Source organism: Diabrotica virgifera, chromosome 3 (genome assembly GCF_917563875.1).
Source record: "Diabrotica virgifera virgifera chromosome 3, PGI_DIABVI_V3a".
Lineage (NCBI taxonomy): Eukaryota > Metazoa > Arthropoda > Insecta > Coleoptera > Chrysomelidae > Diabrotica > Diabrotica virgifera.
Window position 1 is genome coordinate 92,910,514 of NC_065445.1, and position 20,581 is coordinate 92,931,094.

General features: G+C 33.7%; 1 protein-coding gene across 2 annotated transcripts in view; it reads left to right on the forward strand.

Moving 5' to 3' along the window:
• LOC126881922 (adenylate cyclase type 2-like) overlaps positions 1–20,581 on the forward strand; it is an 860,562-nt gene that overhangs the window by 514,324 nt on the left and 325,657 nt on the right. The window contains exon 9 of one of the 2 annotated variants that reach the window (XM_050646657.1): positions 5,716–5,733. The exons of the other annotated variant lie outside the window; for it this stretch is intronic. Within the exon in view, the coding sequence (XP_050502614.1) occupies positions 5,716–5,733 (18 nt within the window). The remainder of the gene's footprint in view (positions 1–5,715; positions 5,734–20,581) is intronic. 2 annotated transcript variants of the gene reach the window in all.

Here is a 20,581-nt window from a genome sequence, read left to right on the forward strand (position 1 = left end):
GTTTTTAAATATTTAAAATAGGGAATAACTGAAGAGTAATCGTCCAGGAGTATCGGTATGGCGTTTGTTTTTTTTTTGACGACGATGGCTTTTATTTTCATCGATATTGGTTTGAATTTTATTATCTTAATTTAATCGGCCCATTTTCAACCCTATCTACAGTTGCGTCATTATGCATCTGAAACAAGGTCTAGCATAGAGCGTATTTCAGTAACGACGCAACTACCTTATAGTGGCTCAGCACGTTTTTACAGTTCGGTCTTTTTGTATTATCCTTACGTAGTATTTTAGAAGTTAATTGCGCACTAAACATGAATTAACAAAATTTGCAGTTACGTCATTTTTCTTCCATACCGGACTATCTGCCTGCTATTACTTTTATTAGTATAATTTATCCTAGGTCGCACAGCAGGCGGTCCTCCTCTACTTAACTTATTCTTACAGTTGTGCTACCTATTGGGCCACGTGCAGTTGTATTAAAAATTGTGAAAAGTATTTTAAGTTTTATAGGTAATACTATTAATTTATATTTTGTGATTAGATAAGCATTTTGTGTTTTTTGTAAGAGCGCATCATGAGTGGTGGTTATTTTATTTGTAAGAAACCTCGAGGGAAAATTATTTGTCAGTGGGAAAGTCGAGCCATCTTTACTCACTGTTGTCGGCGAACGTTTTTCGTATCTTTATATGGCGGAAATAAAGACGATTCTCTGGAAACCGTGAGATACAAACCATTCGCTAAAACAGTGTAAAAAAATGCATTTAATCTGTTCTCACTTCCTCCAATAAAAGGTGCAGCCCGTTTCCACAGACCTCGAGTGTATCACCAGATTCAGTCGTGGCTAGGTAAACATTGTGATACAGAAAATTAGGGCTGGAAAAAGCATGAAAAATTTTGGATACCAATCCAAACATCCAAGTCTTCAGTACCCCCGAGCTTATGAAATTCATCTTTAGCAGAAGCAATGGAAACTGGAAGTGCATGTGGTTGCCGAAAAGCAGACCTCAAATGTTCAGCAGTGTGCCTCTATTGTGGTGGTGAAAGTTGCAGCAACATCGTGGACATATCAACATTAATTATTGAAGAAAATGAATTGGTAGATGAATTACCGACAATGACGCCAACTCTAACTCTCATTATACCACAAAAATTCACCTCGGATATTGATTCAGATCTTGACTCGCAGCCTAGACCATCAAAAACAAAATGAAAAAATAAAAACTATGATGGATCTTTTTCAACATATAATAATAAATAATATTATTTTGTCTAGAAATTGTCCGTGGATTAGGCCTACTGGGGATACGACACAAAAAAACGCGCCTCCAGACTCTACCTCATATGTGGCCGGGAAAAGGGTCAAAAATGTCTTAATAATAGAACAGGAATATCAAAATCATAATAAATAAATATATATAGAAAGGTAAGCCCAAAGTTTTGTATGGTATTCCTATGAGAATTCGAGAATCTGGTCACGTTTGGAGCGCTGTAAAACCTAGTCCGTATGAAATAGACAATCCCTACGGCCCAGAAATAACAAACGAAGAAGTAACTATGGCCATTAGGCGGATTAAAGATGGGAAATCACCAGGACCTGATGAGGTACATGGTGAAATTTTAAAGCTATTAGAGGCACAACAAATTACAGCTCTTACGAAGTTATTTAACAACATATACGAGACTGGTTACTTACCAAAAGACTGGCTACTATCAATATTCATTCCACTTCTCAAAAAAGCCAACGCTAGAAAATGTGAAGAACATAGATTAATTAGTTTGATGAGCCATGTACTTAAAGTACTCCTTACTATCATTCACTCGCGCATATAAGTACACCAAATTAGAAAAACAGCTGAGTGAAGTTCAATTTGGATTCAGATCAGGACTCGGAACGAGGGAAGCACTTTTCAGCTTGCAAGTTCTAATACAGAGAGCCAGGGATGTCAATTGCGATGTGTATGCATGTTTCATAGATTTCGAGAAGGCATTTGATAAAGTCCCACATGGAAAACTAATCAATATCCTAAAAACATCAGGACTCGTAGGTAAGGATATAAGACTGGTTTCAAACTTATATCTCCAACAAAAAGCAACATTTAGGTTCGACAATGAACTGTCCGAAATCTTCACGGTCGAAAAAGGAGTCAGACAGGGTTGCATACTGTCACCAACATTAACCAAAAAATTAACATCGTAAAGAACAGAAAATTGGCTTACTTCGGCCACGTTATACGTAATGAAAAATACCAACTGCTGCAGTTGATTCTACAAGGCAAGATTGAGGGCAGGAGAGGCCCTGGACGTAGACGTATATCCTGGCTGGCCAATCTTAGGAAGTGGACTGGTCTAACGTCAACTGATCTATTTCGAGCTGCCGTAAATAGAATAAGATGGGTCAATGTGGTCGCCAACATCTCCAGAAGATAGGCACTTTTAGAAGAAGAAAACCTAGATATATAAATAAAATTAAACAATTTTAGAATGGAAATTGTTCGTTGAAAAATCCTCTATAAAATCGCTAAAATGTTATTTTATTGTAAAATGAACGAAAGTAAAGTTATAACCTCCAAAAGAAATCTTCTTAAAAAATTTTCTCTTATTTTTGTTTATAACTTTTTTGTTGGTCACTTGACGATAAAAAATCAAAGATATAAAATTGTAGAAAATTTAATTTGCTACATTTTATCTGTAATTAAATTTTCTGTATGGTTGTTAGTTTAGGAGATACAACGCGAAAGCCCTTTGCATCTTTTATTCCAAGATGGCGGCCGAAGGACAAGGGCAGCGACCACAAAAATTTGAACTTAAGCTTCAACTGAACACCCCTACAGACTAAAAAAATAAAATTGACTCCTCTAAGAAATGCAACCCTAAATGTAACAATAATTGATGGATTCGACCGTTACTTGATGGAAGTTCATGTTATCTCACAATAAAACATTGAAAAACGTTTGTTTTCTATACTTCCACAAAATTTATTACAACTATGTTATTACTACAGCTGTTTCGGCAAAGTGCCTTTCTCAAGTGATATATTTTACAATGTGTTTGCCTTTTTAAGTCTTTAACTGAAGAGGTTGAGGAGTGGGGAGCTGTTTGTCTCGAGTTGGTCATTCAGAATTATATCTGTATTTTTTAATTTATTAATTTCCATTGATTCTAAAAGTGATAGCTTAAGGCCTTTATTTTGAATATGTAGAATTTGAAACTCTTCATTGAAAGAATGATTATGATCTAGAAGGTGAAGTGCGTATGTAGAAGTGTCTGTTTTTCTATTGTTGAAAGCCCTTTTGTGTTCTGCTATCCGTTTGTCAAAAGTTCTGCCAGTTTGACCGATGTAAGTTTTCGGACAGTCACCACAAGTTAGTTTGTACACACCACTCTTTAGTTGCTTTCTCTTTCGGCTTTTTTCGGCAACTACAGAGTGGTGTGTACAAACTAACTTGTGGTGACTGTCCGAAAACTTACATCAGTCAAACTGGCAGAACTTTTGACAAACGGATAGCAGAACACAAAAGGGCTTTTAACAATAGAAAAACAGACACTTCTACATACGCACTTCACCTTCTAGATCATAATCATTCTTTCAATGAAGAGTTTCAAATTCTACATATTCAAAATAAAGGCCTTAAGCTATCACTTTTAGAATCAATGGAAATTAATAAAATAAAAAATACAGATATAATTCTGAATGACCAACTCGAGACAAACAGCTCCCCACTCCTCAACCTCTTCAGTTAAATACTTAGAAAGGCAAACACATTGTAAAATATATCACTTGAGAAAGGCACTTTGCCGAAACAGCTGCAGTAATAACATAGTTGTAATAAATTTTGTGGAAGTATAGAAAACAAATGTTTTTCAGTGTTTTATTGTGAGACTAAATGTAACATTTCAATGGACTATAGATCGAGCACCCCTTTTATAATTGTTAACATACTAAATTACATATCTAATAATTTTTATCCATTAAAAAGCTCGGTGCCGATTGACCTTATATCGGATCTCTACTATTAGTCATAACTATTGTAAATAGTATTTACTCGTGTGAATTAAGCATTAGTTAATATGCTCATATTTTTCCGTTTTTTATTTGCATATTGACAAAAGTTTAATGAAATAGAAAAAAACTGATTTGTCAAATAGGGCTTTAATTACCTAGCTTTTACTATATAATAAAAACTTAGCTCCATTTTTAAATAAAAATTTATTGTATTTATCTTGTATTTTTATATATGTACAGGGTGCGCCAAAAAGGCAGTTAATAAATCACATATTCTGGAACCAAAAATAGTTCAAGTAAACCTAACTTACTTTAGTACAAATGTGCACCTAAAAAAAGTTAACTCCCCTTAAATTTACAAAATGAAAATCGATTTTTTCCAATATATCGAAAACTATTTATTAGAGATTTTTATTGAAAATTGACATATGGTATTGTTATGGCAGGAACGTCTTAAAAAATAACAGTGAAATTTGTACACCTCATAAAAATTTTATGAGGATTTTGTTCCCTTAAACACCCCAGTTTTGTTCCCTTAAACACCCCAAACTTTTGTGTACGTTCCAATTAAATTATTATTGTATTACCATTAGTTAAACACAATGTTTATAAAACTTTCTTGCGTCTAAGTATTTTTTCAATAAGCCAGTTTTCATCGAAATGTGTTTTCTTTTTTTAATATGTTTACATAAAAATTTTATGAGGGTTTTATTCCCCCAAACCCCCCAAATGTTTCTGCATGTTCCAATAAAATTATTATTGTGGTATCTTTAGTTAAACACAATGTTTTTAAAACTTGTTTGCCTCTTAGTACTTTTTCGATAAGCAAGTTTTTATCGAGATATGCAGTGGGAGCACGCAAAATAGAATTCTATTTGAGTGACGTCATGTTGCCTAGCAACCGTCGATTCTCCAATTATGAAATTCTATTTTGTGACGTCAGCAAAATAGAATTCTATTTTGCGTGCTCTGGGCCATGGTTTCTTTTTTAATGTGTTTCAAAATATTTCTCAAAAATGTAAATTGAAAATAAATTTTCATATTATTACCAGGTCTCTATAATCTTACTTAACCATTTACAAATATGTGATGGATTGTACAAATGTTCAAAATATCCCAATAAAACTGGCTTATCGAAAAAGTACTAAGAGGCAAACAAGTTTTAAAAACATTGTGTTACTACAACTAATGGTAGGTACAAATTTTAATGGGATGCACAAATTTCACTGTCATTTTTTTAAGATATTCCTGCTTTAAGAATGCCATGCCACATATCCATTTTCAATAAAAAATCTCTAATAGTTTTCGATATATTGGAAGAAATCGATTTTCATTAAATTTTGTAACAAAGGTGTACTTTTTGTGTAACTTTTTTTATGTGCACATTTGTACGAAGGTAAGTTAGGTTCAATCGAACTATTTTTAGTCTCAGAATATGTGATTTATTTTATTACCTGCCTTTTTCTTACTAATAATAAAACTTTTGTGTATCTAATATACAGATAATCCAAAATAGATCGTATACATGGCTCTACATAAGCGAAAATCACATAACGTAGCTTAATGAATAAATTACCTGTATTTATCTTCGTTTAAGGCACAAGAATGAGCTCACAAATTACGAAAATTATAAGAAAATATTTGTTTTAATGGCTTTTTCCTTGCCAACTCCACCTTAATGAAAATTTTCATTAAAATATTTTTGTTTACAGTCGACGTCGTATCTCCAGGTTAGTCTTCTAATACAAAATTGAGAAATACACGTTTTTATACTAACATTAGCGTATGCCTTTTGTTTTGTGTTCTTAATTTTATGTTGCTACAGACCAGTCAACGCTAAGCTTATCAAGTTTTCGTTTTTTTTTAATATATCGGGTCCTCTTGCAAGGATCTGGATATAAATATTTATTATATGCTTTGTTTTAAGTAGCAACGTTTGTACTATTTTCCTTTTGATATAGAGGGTGTTCAGAACGCTTCTGACAAAAGTAAGACCAAATATGAAAATGGACCTAGTTACTCGATAAAAGTAATACTAATAGAAATTAAAAATGTATACCATTTTTATTCAGTTGCAATGCGAAGGCAAAGCTGTCTTAATTTTCACTTAGTTCAGAGAGCGCAAGCCAGCATTCTAAATCGACGATTTTTGCCTCTTATTAGAGGCATCATCAGATAGGCATAGGTTTGCTGTTCTCTGCCCCAAGTGAAGACGGTCCACGAGCTAGTCCTCGCATTGAAACTGACGTTATGGTAGTAGGTGTCTAGCGACATCTGTTAAATAAAAGTCAAAAGTTTCTCAACGTAATAAAAATATTTAAAAATATTTAATTGAAAAACTTATTGGACCATTTTCCTGATAACACCACCATGGCTTCTAAAGCAAGCCAGATGGATGCTGCAATGAAGGCAAGAGGGAAATCTAAAATTTGCAATTCACAACCTCGTCTGCACAGCTTGGTCAATTCCAACGGAAAATGGACCTAGTTACTCGATAGGAGTAATACTAATAGAAATTAAAAATGTATACCATTTTTATTCAGTTGCCATGCGAAGGCAAAACTGTCTAAATTTTCACTTAGTTCAGAGAGCGCAAACCAGCACTCTAAATCGACGATTTTCGACTATTGAGGCGTTCAGAGGCGTGGATCAAGTCCAAAATTTACCAAAAGTCCGCTTAATGCATATTAATATTTGTTAATATTGTCTCCTTTGGTAGCAGTCTCCTTTGGTTCTGAAAAAGTTTTATAAAATTTCAAGTCCAAAACCTTTAATAAAACAAAAGTTTTACTATCATGTTTTTTCTACCAAGTTTAACTTATATTTTAAAGTTCCTGCAAAGGGTAGGGGAGAAATGGACAAAACCGGGTAGGTTGATAAAACCGGGTACTCCTTAATTCTTCTAACTGTCTGCTGCTATCTATTAGACAATGTTAAAATTAGTGTCCCTTTACCACCAAAAGTCGTGTGTATTCATTTCTACCTCATTTGAGTAATCTGTGCTGGAGCAGTAAGACCTCACCTGTTTTTTGATGCAGGAAACTCGATTTTTAAGGTAAGTTGATAGCTGTTTTCTCCTCTAATGAATAACTAATGGCCATTTCAAAATTTGATACATGTAACCTAGTATTACCTTTAATTTGGCCAAAAATTTTGAATATTATATCATAATTTAAAAATTGAAATAACATTTAACGTCTTGTTTACGAGTTTGACAAAACCGGGTAGTCCGAAAATCGACAAAACCAGGTACCCGATTTTATCAGACCTCTTGTTACTTCCAGTTTCTGCAGTGTTTTTTTGCTTTTAGTTAACTACAACGTGTGGCTTCTTCTGTTGAAGAAGCTAGTAAGAAAGCTATTAGGAACAATTTAAAAAAATCTTAAAAAAAACAAAAAAAAAAAAAAAAACGTGGTAAAAAGGGCTGCACCAAAAACAAAATTTTGGAGAGTTTGCGTGTCTATATTACAATTAACTATTTTCAAATTATAATGCGAAGGAAGGCTGGATAAAATGTGTGTCTTGCACCAAATGGGCTTATGACGCCTGTAGTGCCTATGATGATGTAAATGAAGTTTTATTTGTGACTTCTGTTCATATATTTCCGATTTTTGTTCACATACTTTTAATAAATATTTTATTTTCTGCCCATTACTATTTTTACATGGTAATTAAGTTCCTACCCGGTTTTATCATACCGGTTGGACAAAACCGGGTATTTTGCAATATTTTCATAAAAATAAAAAAAATTAAAAATCTAAGAATATTCTTAAAAATTGGCATTGGCATATCAAACTTAAGTCATTTGAGAATATTTCAATCTGCAGCAAACACTTGCTACTCTCACATAGCAAAAGATACAGACGGTTTTTGGAGTGGTACCCGGTTTTGCCCAACTCTCCCCTACATATATGTAATCGATGTGACGAACTTCAATTGAAAATATTAGGTGAGAAAAATGACCCAGAACAACGTGGTAAATTTGAATTGGAAAATAAATTGCACTTGGCTAAATCTTTGCAAGCTAGGGAATCTCTTAAATATGACAAAGCTGCTGCATCAGATACATGCTATGTTGCAACATTTGATCTACAAAAGGCTCTCCCATATCCCAAATTAACTACTTCCCTAACATACTATAAAAGAAATATGTACATTTACAATTTTGGAATTCATTATTTTAATAATAATGATAGGTGCATACATTTCTGGGACGAAAAAGAAGGAGGGAGGGGATCTCAAGAAGTAGCATCTATGATGGCTAAACACATTAGATACGAGGCTAAAAATACAAACATGTTATTCTCTACTCTGACTCTTGAACTGGTCAAAACAGAAATATTCAAGTTGCTTCTACCTTGATTAACTTTGTCCTTGATCCTCAGTTAAGCATTGAAACAATCGATCATAAACTTTTGGTTTCTGGTCACTCGTTTTTATCTAATGACCAAGATTTTGGTGTGATAGAATCAGCATCCCTAAAGTGTATTCAGATATATATGTTACAGTTCAAGTTGATTATCCAGTTGGAGTTGACTCCAACTAGTTGGACAGTTGGAGTCAACTCTAACGGCTGGTTTCAGTAAAAGTTGATTATAAATATAAAATGAAGATTTATATTCAACATTTACTAGTAAAAGTAGACTCCAACTAGGAAAAGTATACTCTTCCCAATGCCATCTAGTAAAAGTTGATTCTGATTCACACAAACAGCCGATTCTAGAAATTAAATGTTACTGAATATGTTCAAATTAGTCTAGGCTGTATCGTCGCCCCCGTTAGATAAATTACTCCGATTCGAATTTTTTGCACAAACTTACTCAAAAAGAGGTCCTTATAACAAATCTACTGGGTGCCAGGCAATACCTTGATCGATAAATTGTTTAAACAATTTTTTTAGACAAATTCACAAAAATAATTTTTTCACTTCGAACAATTTTTTTTAGATCATTTGGGTTATTCTGAGTAAAAATAGTTATTTTCCTAACAAGTGCAGAAAGTCATACTTTTCCGCACGCGACTGCAGTTTGCAGAACGACGCGAAGCGGGAGTTCGGCAAGCAGTCGAGTGCGGAAAAGAGACTTTCTGCAAGCGTTAGGAACAATATTTTTTCTACGAGTCTTTAAAAAAGTAACACGCGTGCGGAAAAGTAAAACTTTCCAAACTAAAACGCGTTCGCGAAAGTAGACATTTTTGCACGCTCGTAGAAAAAAGGTATTTTGTGATTTTTCTCTAAAATTGATTGTTGTCGAGTTATACGCGATTTAAAATTTGAAAAATGCGAAAATAGCGATTTTCAAGGCTTAATAACTCAGTTAAAATCCATTATTATGAAAGTCGGAAAGTGACCAAATCAAAGTTTATAGTCCCCTCTATAAGATACAGCAGAAATTTTTGTCACTATTTTATTACTAAGCTTTATCTTTAATTATTAACAATGAGCGCTAAGTGCGTATTAGGCGGTCGTCAATGGTGGGTGCTAAAGAGATGCACCATTCCAGCCGTCCAATGGTGAATCTCACTCGCACTCACATTGACGGCCACCTCAATACACGGTTAGCGCTCATTGTTGATAATTAAAAATAATATCTTATTAATGAAATAATGACAAAAATTTCTTCAGGGTCTTATAGAGGTAGGTTTAATCTTTAATTTTTTTTAGTTTCTGACTTTCATAATATATAATATCGTATGGCATTTTTGCCTTTCGGACAGTTCCGGCGCCAATTACATCTTTCATCAACTAGCCTATATTTGTCCACTGCTGAACGTAGGCCTCCCGTAAAAATTTCCACCTATTTCTATCTTGAGCTTCTTGCATCCAATTTGTGGTGATGCGCTTGATATCATCCGTCCATCTAGTCGGTGGTCGTCCTCTGCTTCGATATGCCTCCTGCCTTGGTCGCCATTCCAGAATATTTTTGGTCCATCTGTCATCCGTCAGTCTGGCAACATGTCCTGCCCAAGCCCATTTAGCCATGGCTATTCTTTCAACTGCCTCCGTGACTCCTGTTCTTCTTCTTATTTCTAGGTTCGGTACTTTATCTCTGATGGTAATACCTAACATTGATCTTTCCATAGCGCGTTGTGTAACTCTTATTTTATTTATTGTTCTTTTTGTCAGAGTTAGTGTTTCTGCACCATATGTAAGAACCGGCAAAACACACTGGTCAAAAACCTTTCTTTTTAAACAAACTGGAATATTAGACTTGAAAATGTTATTTAATCTACCGAAGGCAGCCCATGTGAGACCTATCCTTCTTTGTATTTCAGTTGTCTGGTTATCTCGGCCTAAGCGAATCTCATGCCCTAGATATTTGTAAGCTATTACTTGGTCGATGCTATGACTCTCAATCTGAATTTTATCGCTGACTACAAGGTTGGTCATAAATTTTGTCTTTGAGGTGTTAATTTTAAGACCAATTGTTTTTGACACTTTATAGAGCGTGTGCAGCATTTTTGTAGCTTTATCAACTCTATCAGATATTAAAACGATGTCATCGTCAAATCTTAGGTCGTTCAGATCCTCCCCGTTTATATTGATCTTTATATTGATCTGATTACATCTTTAACCCTGTTTTAAGTAACTAGTGTCGATGTACACTAGCCCAGGGGGACCGACGGCTTAACGTACTCTCCGAGGCACGGTGAGACGGCTCGTGTCATTATTGGAAATGAAAATGGTTTGTCTTTAGCAGGGCTCGAACCCACGTGCACTTTCGTATGAGGCCAGCGATTATGCCGTTACTCCACGGCCGCTCGCTCGACTTTCACAATAATTATCTTTAACCGAGTTATTAAACCTTGAAAATGGTTATTTTGGCGTTTTTCAAATTTTAAGTCGCTAATAACTCGACAACAGTCAATTTTAGAGAGAAAAAAGCCCAAAGGATCTAAAAAAATTGTACGAAGTGAAAAATTTTATTTTTGCGAATTTGTTTAAAATTATTGTTTATCGCCAAACGTCACTAAAATCATTCATTATTGTACCCATTTGCCCTCATTTTCGGCAGTATTGTACTCATTTGCCCTCACTTTGTTGTATTGAAAGAAGAATGTTACTTTACCTGCCGCGATAATTAATCAAATTAACCGAGATTGAATGTAAGTGGTCAATGGCAGCAATCAATTATTTATTTGAGTGAAATTAAAATGTATTTACTTTAATTATTAAAAATATTGTACAAAATTTATCATATTATTAATAAAATTTATGTCAAAAAGTAAAATTCTGTAGTGTTTCGCAATTGTATTCATACAAAATAAATCAAAACTTTACAGATTTAGTAATTAGGTAGGTATACAATATTGATAACTATCGATTAAACATCAAAACCGGCCATCATGCAAAAGTCATCTCAATACTCTTTATCGAACGCGTCTGTTCCTCTGCTCGTAATATCAGACTCGTTCGATAAAGAGTCACTTTACTGACTGACTTTACTGAAATTGGTTAAACAATTTTTCGACCGCGGTACCGCGTGACACCCTATGTATTTGTTATAAGGATTGTTATACGGATGTATTTCTTTGAGTAAGTTTGTGCAAAAAATCGAATCAGAATAATTTACCTAACGGGGGCGACGTTACAGACTATACTAATAAGTAGTTGAAACGGTCAAAACAAAGAAACGCACACTCATCAAAAATGCACTTGAGATTCTCGTATAATCAACATTTACTGAATCGATCCAGGAAGAGTCAACTCCAACTAGTAAAAGTTGATTTAAATTTTTAAAATCAACTTTTACTGCTCGTTTCAGTTGGAGTTGACTCCAACTAGTTGGTGTCAACTCTAACTGAGAATCAACTTGAACTGTAACATATACACATGAAAATTGGATGCATGTAGCCAAGACTGCAAAGATTAAGAAGCCTTTCGTGGTCATCAAAGTAACAATGCCAGTTTTATCTACCAAAAAACTTGAAAACATAATAGTCAACAGAAAAAAAACTGATGATGGTGATCCTATAAGGTGGTTAGATATGAAATGAACGAGGCATGAGCGGGCGAAACCTTGGATACTGCAGTCTAAAAATACTTTAAAAACTTTCGACTTCTTGAAAGTAAACATGTCTACGAAAATTTCTCAATTTATTGAAAAGCAAGACGCTATACACAACTGACCGAGTGGTCACTGAGGCAAAGAAAAATGACATGCTTAGTCTTTTACCATTTGTACCCTCAAATACCCACACCCACTTTAAAAACCTTCGAACACAAAGTTTTACCAGGTCACAAACCTCCCAGATACGGACAATGAAGAACTAGGTTATGACGAACCTATTATTTTTGATAACAGCTTTAAAGTGAAATTTTAAAACTTTTTTTATATTAACTCGTGAACCGGTTATTAAAACATAATAAAATGTTAGATGCTTAGTGTATTGTATTCATATATTTGATTGACATTATCAAAAAACAAAACAAAAATCAGAACCAAAGTGGATCAAATCCAGTAATAATAAGATTTACAATTAAATTAACACTTAAATATATTCTTTTTATTTTTAAATTATGACCTATATTTAAGTTAGTGTTCATACCATAGCAATGAACACTTTTGTGTTCAACTAGTCATATGGGCCATTCCACGAACATACGCCTGTTTTGGATTATTTCGACAACAAATATTTTACTGTTCAACATAAAAAGTAAGAAAGTAAATGGCGCTAATAATTATTCCAATAATCCATCCATCCATCCAATGGCACTACAGCCCAAATCGAGCCTTGGCCTCCTTCAATAAGCTTCTCCAATCATTTCGATTTACCGCTGTTCTTTTCCATGAACGCGTTCCCAGGAAGTTCCTGGCATCCTCATCGACTTCGTCTTCCCATCTCTTTTTAGGTCTTCCAACCGGTCTTCTTCCCTGCATTCTTGCATTCAGCAATTTTCTGGGGATTCTATTCTCATGCATGCGGACCACGTGCCCTGCCCACCGTAATCTCTGTAGTTTAGTGTGTTGTGCTAGAGTTGGTTCGCTATATTGCTCGTATATTTCTCTATTATACCTAATTCGCCAGTTGTTATTTTCCCTTATTGGGCCCAGTATCCTACGTAATACTTTTCTTTCAAACACATCTAATGCATTGGCAGATTTCTGTGTCACCACCCATGTTTCGCAGCCATAACTTACTATGGGCCTGATTATTGTTTTATATACCCGGAGTTTTGTTTTCCGGTGTACGTCTCGCGATTTGAATATGTGGCCCATCGCGAAATATGCTTTATTTGCCAGCACAAGCCTTCTATTTATTTCCGGTTCTTCTTCACTGCTTGCAACCAGATCCATTCCTAGGTACGTGAATCTATTCACATGTTCTATATCGTCAATAAAGTGTTGTTGCGCCGGTCTATTTGATCTGGTTTGTATGAGTAGTTTTGTTTTATTTGTGTTTATTGCTAGCCCTACTGCTTCTGCACTCTGTTTCAACTCAACGTAGGTTTCTTCCGCTGCATTCATTGTTCTGCTCATTATGTTTATATCATCCGCGTATGCTGCTAATTGGGTAGATTTGTTTGTAAGTATGTTATTTCCGCTTACCGTCAACCGTCTAATTACATATTCAAGAACAAGATTAAAAAGCGTTGGAGCCAGTCCGTCGCCTTGTTTCAGTCCTTGCGTTATCGTAAACGCATCAGTGATCTGTCCTTGAATACATACTTGTGCTTCTGTTTCTGTCATTGTCATTTGCACTAGTCGTATTAATTTTGATGGTATGCCAAATTCTTCCAATATATTAGGTAGAATTGTTCTATCTATTGAATCATAGGCTTGTTTAAAATCTACAATTATTCCAATAAACAACAATGTAATTTGCAATTTACTTTCGTTCTCCTTATTTTGCACAGTAAAATATTTGTTGTCGAAGTAATCCAAAACAGGCGTATGTTCGTGGAATAGGGTATACCTAAACTTTAACCTTCATTATCTCAGAACTATAATTTATGGACTTGATCCACTTTAGCCCTGAGCGCCTCTATTATTAGAGGCATCATCAGAGAGGCAGGCATTTGCCGTTCTCTGCCCCAAGTGAAGACGGCCCATTAGCTAGTCCTCGCATTGCAACTGACGTTATGGTAGTAGGTAGTATCCATCTGGCTTGCAATTTTTAGAAGCCATGGAGGTGTTACCAGGAAAATAGTCCAATATGTTTTTTAATTAAATAGCTTTTAAAAATATTTTTAAATATTTCTATTGAGTTAAAAATCTTTGACTTTCATTTAGCAGATGAAGCTAGGCACCTACTACCATACCCAAGTAGCAATTTTTCGACACATTGGTTGTCAGTACAAACAAATGCACTGTATATAACGTTGCCACAGTGGACTTTCAGTTGTTTCGGCCAACGACCCCTACCCCGACTGACATTACGATGTTACAACGTTAAGTAATACCTTTAGTTATATGGGTAACTAAGTTATTACTATTGTGACAACTACATATCACAGTTAAGTTTTTTCAACAATCGCAACGACTTAAAAAACGTTATAATGCTAAACTAATTTACGCCCATGGGTTTTCTGGCCGACTAGGTAGTTGTCTCTCACGACCCCAGGGCCTTTACGTATAGTTCTAGATGTGTGACACGTTTGCGGCAACTTCAGGAGCAAAAAAAAAAGAATTTACTTTATAACCTTACCTTTTTCGTATTATTTTATATTTTATTTTGATGGAAATTTTCGATTTATTTAACAACCTGTTTATTTGTTTTTTATTAGCTGGTTTCTCCATTGTCCATTGTTTTATCAGTAGATTTAATAAGCTTAAATCTTTGTATCAGCTTTGGTAGACAGGGTTGCCAGGCCAGTTCTTACTCTTTCAGTACTATCCGTTGCAAGATAATTCGGCTGGAATTCCTACAAAATATGTGCTTTTTGTACATATTTTGTCTGAATTCCATCCGAATTATCTTGCAACGGATAGTAGTTTTCCTTTCAAAAAATAAATAGAAATCAGTATATTCTTTTTAGGCCCTGTAAATACAGTAAAACCTGTGTTAACGGTTACCTGTCAAAATCGGCCACTTGTCGCCCGGTTTCATAATCAAAGTGAACATTAACTGTGATAACTTAATTGTGATAAAGGTAGGTACCAACTTACTTAAAATTTAAAATCCACTTTAACTTATTATGAAACCGAGCGTTAAAATCATTTTGAAAATTCTCCAAACCAATTATATGAGCATTTCCTTATTTATATCTGGTATTTTACCAGTTTCATTTCTCTGTCCATCTATTATATCATCATCTACGTCCTGAATCTTATTTTCGGTAATGACATTGGGAAATTGTAACAAAATGTCTTAAAATTAATTTAGAAATGGGGTAAATACTACTAAAAAGCAAATTTTATTTTAGTGATAACAAAATGTTGAAATATACCAAACATAAACATCTAATAAAAAACATTGCCTACTAGAATTTTTTAAATAATATCAAAAATATACCAAAACAGTAGATATCTACTAAATGTGGCAACGCTGTTAAGGAGAATGATGCACTTCATTGCACTGGTCACATGACCTCTGTCACCCAATAATAGGGTGCGTTCTAAATTGGTTGGAATAGTCGGCCAGGCCGTGTTTGGTCGGCGATTGGACTCATCCGTCTAGGGTTCGTAATAAGATATATTTTAAGTAATATTGGTAATATTGTTTAATGCACCATTTTGGTTTTTTTGGGATGTAAAGAAAAGAAAAACACAAAATATAAAAAATGCAGGCATTTTCTAATACCTTTAAAAGCACCATCAATACATTAAATTTATATAAAACATCTTTAACATAAATTCTGGCTTTTTTATTAAAATCAGATTTTTTAAATTTACATATTTTTTGTTAAAAAGGTCATAAAAAATGAGCGCGTGTGTTTTTTAAAGGTGGAATATCCATATTTGACGGTAATCTGAGATGCGTTTACAAATTTCACATTAGGCAATTTTGTTTAAGTCCTTATTTATGTATTTATATAAATTTAAATACCTAATATGATGTCAAAATAGTTTATTTTTTATATAGGTAAAAAAACATAACCAGTCCGACTCTTTGAGCAACCATTGCACGCAGGCGATTTTTATAATGGCTTCAGTTGTCTTATGCAACGCTTAAGGTTGCCTAGGCAACGTCAAGACAACTCAAAAATCGTCCACCAAATTAGTGCAGAATTGGGTCGTCTTCTAGGCAATAACAACGTTGTAAGAAAACGTTGCCACGCGGTAGACAACGTTGTCGCGTCGACAAATTGCTACTTGGGTAACGTCAGTAGCAATGCGAGGACTAGCTCGTGGGCCGTCTTCACTTGGGGCAGAGAACAGCAAACCTATGCTTTTCTGGTGATGCCTCTAATAACAGGCGAAAATCATCGATTTAGATTGCTGGTTTGCGCTTTCTGAACTAAGTGAAAATTAAGACAGCTTTGCTTTCGCATATTGCAACTGAATAAAAATGGTATACATTTTAAATTATTTTTGAATTTAAGTAAACTGCAATGTATAATAATTGTCATGTGCATTTTTTATAATCATTTCCGTCTCTACATGTTAAGTGGAAGTGCTTTTCAGCGGTACATTTAATTAAAATAGTTTTGAAATTTGTAAAGTTTCCAACAAAAATCTTGCATTGAAACTAATGTAGAAAAGACAACATGTTAATTAACATTTTGTGCTATGATTATTAATTTATTTTAAATTTCTCAGTTTCAGTAACTGCATTAAACAATTTAATAATTATGTCCAAAACTGAATATGTCTAAAAACTTCGGAAAGACGTCATTAACATGCAAATATTCTAAGTTTTAAAATATTCTCAGTAGTAATTGCACAAGAACTCAAAAATTATTGAATTTTTCCCGAGTGACACTTTGACAGTTGTAATTTCACGAGCCGAAGGCGAGTGAAATTATGTCAAAGTGTCACGAGGGCAAAATTTTATATTAATTTTAGAGATCGAGTGCAATTTGTTGCGATTATTTCATGAATAAAACTGTTCAAAACCAAAATTTTATTGTAATTTATTTATGTAAGTACAAATTAGTACAATTAAACACACAGTTGTTATAAATATTTTACTGTGGAAAGTCATCACTTTTATAATTTTTAAAACATTAATTCTCATTAATGTCACTGACTCTATTTTTTCATAGCAACGAAGAGTATCTGACTTAATATACTTGACGACGAAATTATCAAAAATTGTCAATTTAATTTAGATTTATGTAGCTTTCTATTGGTCAGAATCTCCTATGAATGAAATAATCAGTAATAATTTAAATTTCTGCGGTATTCCAAATATAAGTACTGATATTATTATCAAAACATTTATATTTCATTTACTCTACCAGGAACTAATTCAACTTACAGTGGGAAGAAACAGTCAAATAATATTAGTTTGCCTTTCCGTATATGTATAGTTTTTTTATTCATAGTAAAATGTAGGTATTACTAAATTTCAAAATTTAAGTGCATTATTTTTTAAATATGTTCCATAAAATTGTTTAACACTATAGTTGCAGAAAATAAAAACAACCACAAATAGGTAGCAGTAAATCCGGACCCCTGAAGTGTGATGGGTTTTCGAAACGGAACCTCGGAGAACACAGTTGGTGATCCCTGCTCTAGATGTGTTTTAAATTTCACATATAAATGTTCAATTTACAAGCGAATTTTCTAACTTCATAAGGAATTTTTACATTTAAAATGTGTTTAATTAAATATGGGATTCTTTTTTTTTAGTGATACACTGTACACAACAACAATAACGAAAAAATTGAAAACATTATAAAGAAAAACAAGAGTGTGAAAGTGTTAAAGACTCTAAATAGCAAAGGCCCACAATAAGTACAGCAGATAAAAGATAAAAATGTAATCATTATAAATAACAAAAATCAGATAGTTAGCATTGTTGAAGATTATACAGACTTATGCTCGTCCAGTGTAGCAATACCTGAAACCTACGATATGGAACGAAGGATTTGAAACAATACCAGATTTTACTAACGAGGAAGTTATAACTGCCTTAAAACAGATGAAAAATGGAAAAACTCCTAGAGACGACGAAGTAACAAAGGATTACAGCTGGAGGTCAAACAATTTTGGAGGCAGTTAAAATCTTAACCAACAAGTGTCTCTTTAATGGTGCTATTACAACCTCTTGGCAAAATGCGCAGTTGCATTTACTACGCAAGAATGGATACAAACACAAACTCGAAAATTCTAGACCAATAAGCCTGTTACCACATCCGTACAAACTGCTTACCAAAATAATTACTAACAAATAAAATCTGGCTAATTGGCTAAGCCAAAGCCATTATAAAATAAAAAAAACAAATAATTAAAAATAGTTGATTATAAAAATGCGACAAGGAAATAGCTTTAGAACAACAATAACTACTAACAGACTATCAAATAAATTCGATAGTTGCCAGCCTGTTAAACAAGCGGCATTCCGCAAAGATTATAGTACCATTGAACACCTACAGACGCAGGACACTTATCGAAAAGTGTAACAAATATAATGAACCTCTTCATTTGACATTTGTGGATTACAATAAGTCATTCAATTCCATAGAACTCTGGGCCATATTAGAAGGAATGAATAACGCAAGGAGAACAATGCTTAGGGCGATCGAACGAACTATGTTACGAATATCCCTGAGGGAACATATTATACGAAATAAGGACGTGCGAAACAGGACGAAGGTGGAAGATGTAACTGGAAGAATTGCGCAAATGAAACGGAACTGGGTAGGACACGTGGCACGACAAAACATCGAAAGGTGGACGAGAAACATTGTACATTGGAGACCACGCACGCACAGTCGTAGTAGATGAAGATCACAAAAAGGATGCCTAGACGACATCAAAGCAAAAAATGGGGAGAGACTGGCACCAAATAGCACAAAACAGAGAAGAAGGTAGAACTCATGGGAAGGTCTTTGTCCAGGAGTTGGTGCAAACCGGCTAAAGAAGAAGAAGAAGAAGAAGAAGAAGAAGAAGAAGAAGAGACTTTACACTTTTGACCATAACACTGAAGATGGAAGCGAAAGCTTCGATCGCTCGTAAGCCTTCCATCAGATTGTAAGCCGAAAGCGCCCAGCTAGAAATTAAATTTTAACACACTTTGAAACTACTTTTCTTTTCCCAATTATTCGATTATACCTACGTGCGTTTAGTACGCATAAGTTGTAATGACTCATATACAGGGTGTCTGCGTAACTTTGCACCATATGGGAAACTTTTTTAATATCAATTTTACGAAAAAAAGTCATTCTTTATAAAGTGCTCTGCATAGTCTAAAACCTAAGGTGCAATCATCAGATATCAAATTTTGTCAACAGTATACGAGGTATGTCAAAAAATATTAATTTCGCTCAAGAGCAAACTACCTTTATATTTCAAAATATCAAAAAAATTTATTATGAAAAGTTATTTTTAATTAAAAACCATATTCAAATATGCAATAACAGCCATCTACGAGAAAAAAAAATTCTGAGATTTTCCTAAATTACTGATTCCGAACATCATTTTTATTTATTAGACCCGTAACAACTCTTTTATTAATAATTTTAGGAAAAAAGGTATTCTTCATAAAAATCTGTGCATGGTCTAAACCTCAAGATGCAACCATGAGTTATCCAAGTTTGCTAATTTTATACGAGGTGTATCAAATAATATGAATTTAGAAAGAATTCTTTCTATATTCTTTCTAAATTCATATTATTTGACACACCTCGTATAAAATTAACAAACTTGAAAACTGATGGTTTTATCTTGAGGTTTAGACCATGCACAGATTCTTATGAAGAATAAGTTTTTTTCCTAAAATTATTAATAAAAGAGTTATTACATGTCTAATAAATAAAAATGATGTTCGGAATCGGTAATTTAGGAAAATCTCAGAAATTTTTTTTCACGTAGAAGGTTGTTATTGCATATTTGAATATGGTTTTTAATTACAAATAACTTTTCATAATAAAATTTTTTGATATTTTGGAGTATAAAGGTAGTTTGCTCTTGAGCGAAATTAATATTTTTTGACATACCTCGTATACTGTTGACAAAATTTGATATCTGATGATTGCATCTTAGGTTTTAGACTATGCAGAGCACTTTATAAGGAATGACTTTTTTTCGTAAAATTGATATTAAAAAAGTTTCCCATATGGTGCAAAGTTACGCAGACACCCAAATGCCTTTAGTGTAACTTTTCATCATAATGTAATAAAAATAATGTCTCGTCATTTAAATATATTGAAAACGTTTAGTAGTTAGGTAGGTACCTGTTTAAAAAATCTGTTAATATAAGATAAGAAAACAATTAATATTATAGCAGCCGTTGACTGGTCTAAATAAGCTTAGGGCTTCTGCAGCGTTTTTAAACAAAGTTTACCGTGTTCATGTCACATACTTACATATATTTAACTTACAGCGTGCTTTAACCTCGACAGCTTCACATTAAAGTTTGCGTTTGTGTGTGTGTACAAGACTAACTTTTTGACCGAAAATTCCTTTGTGGCACTTTTCTGTGGCACATTTTTGTTAAAAAAATTATGTAATATAAAGTAAATAAGTAATT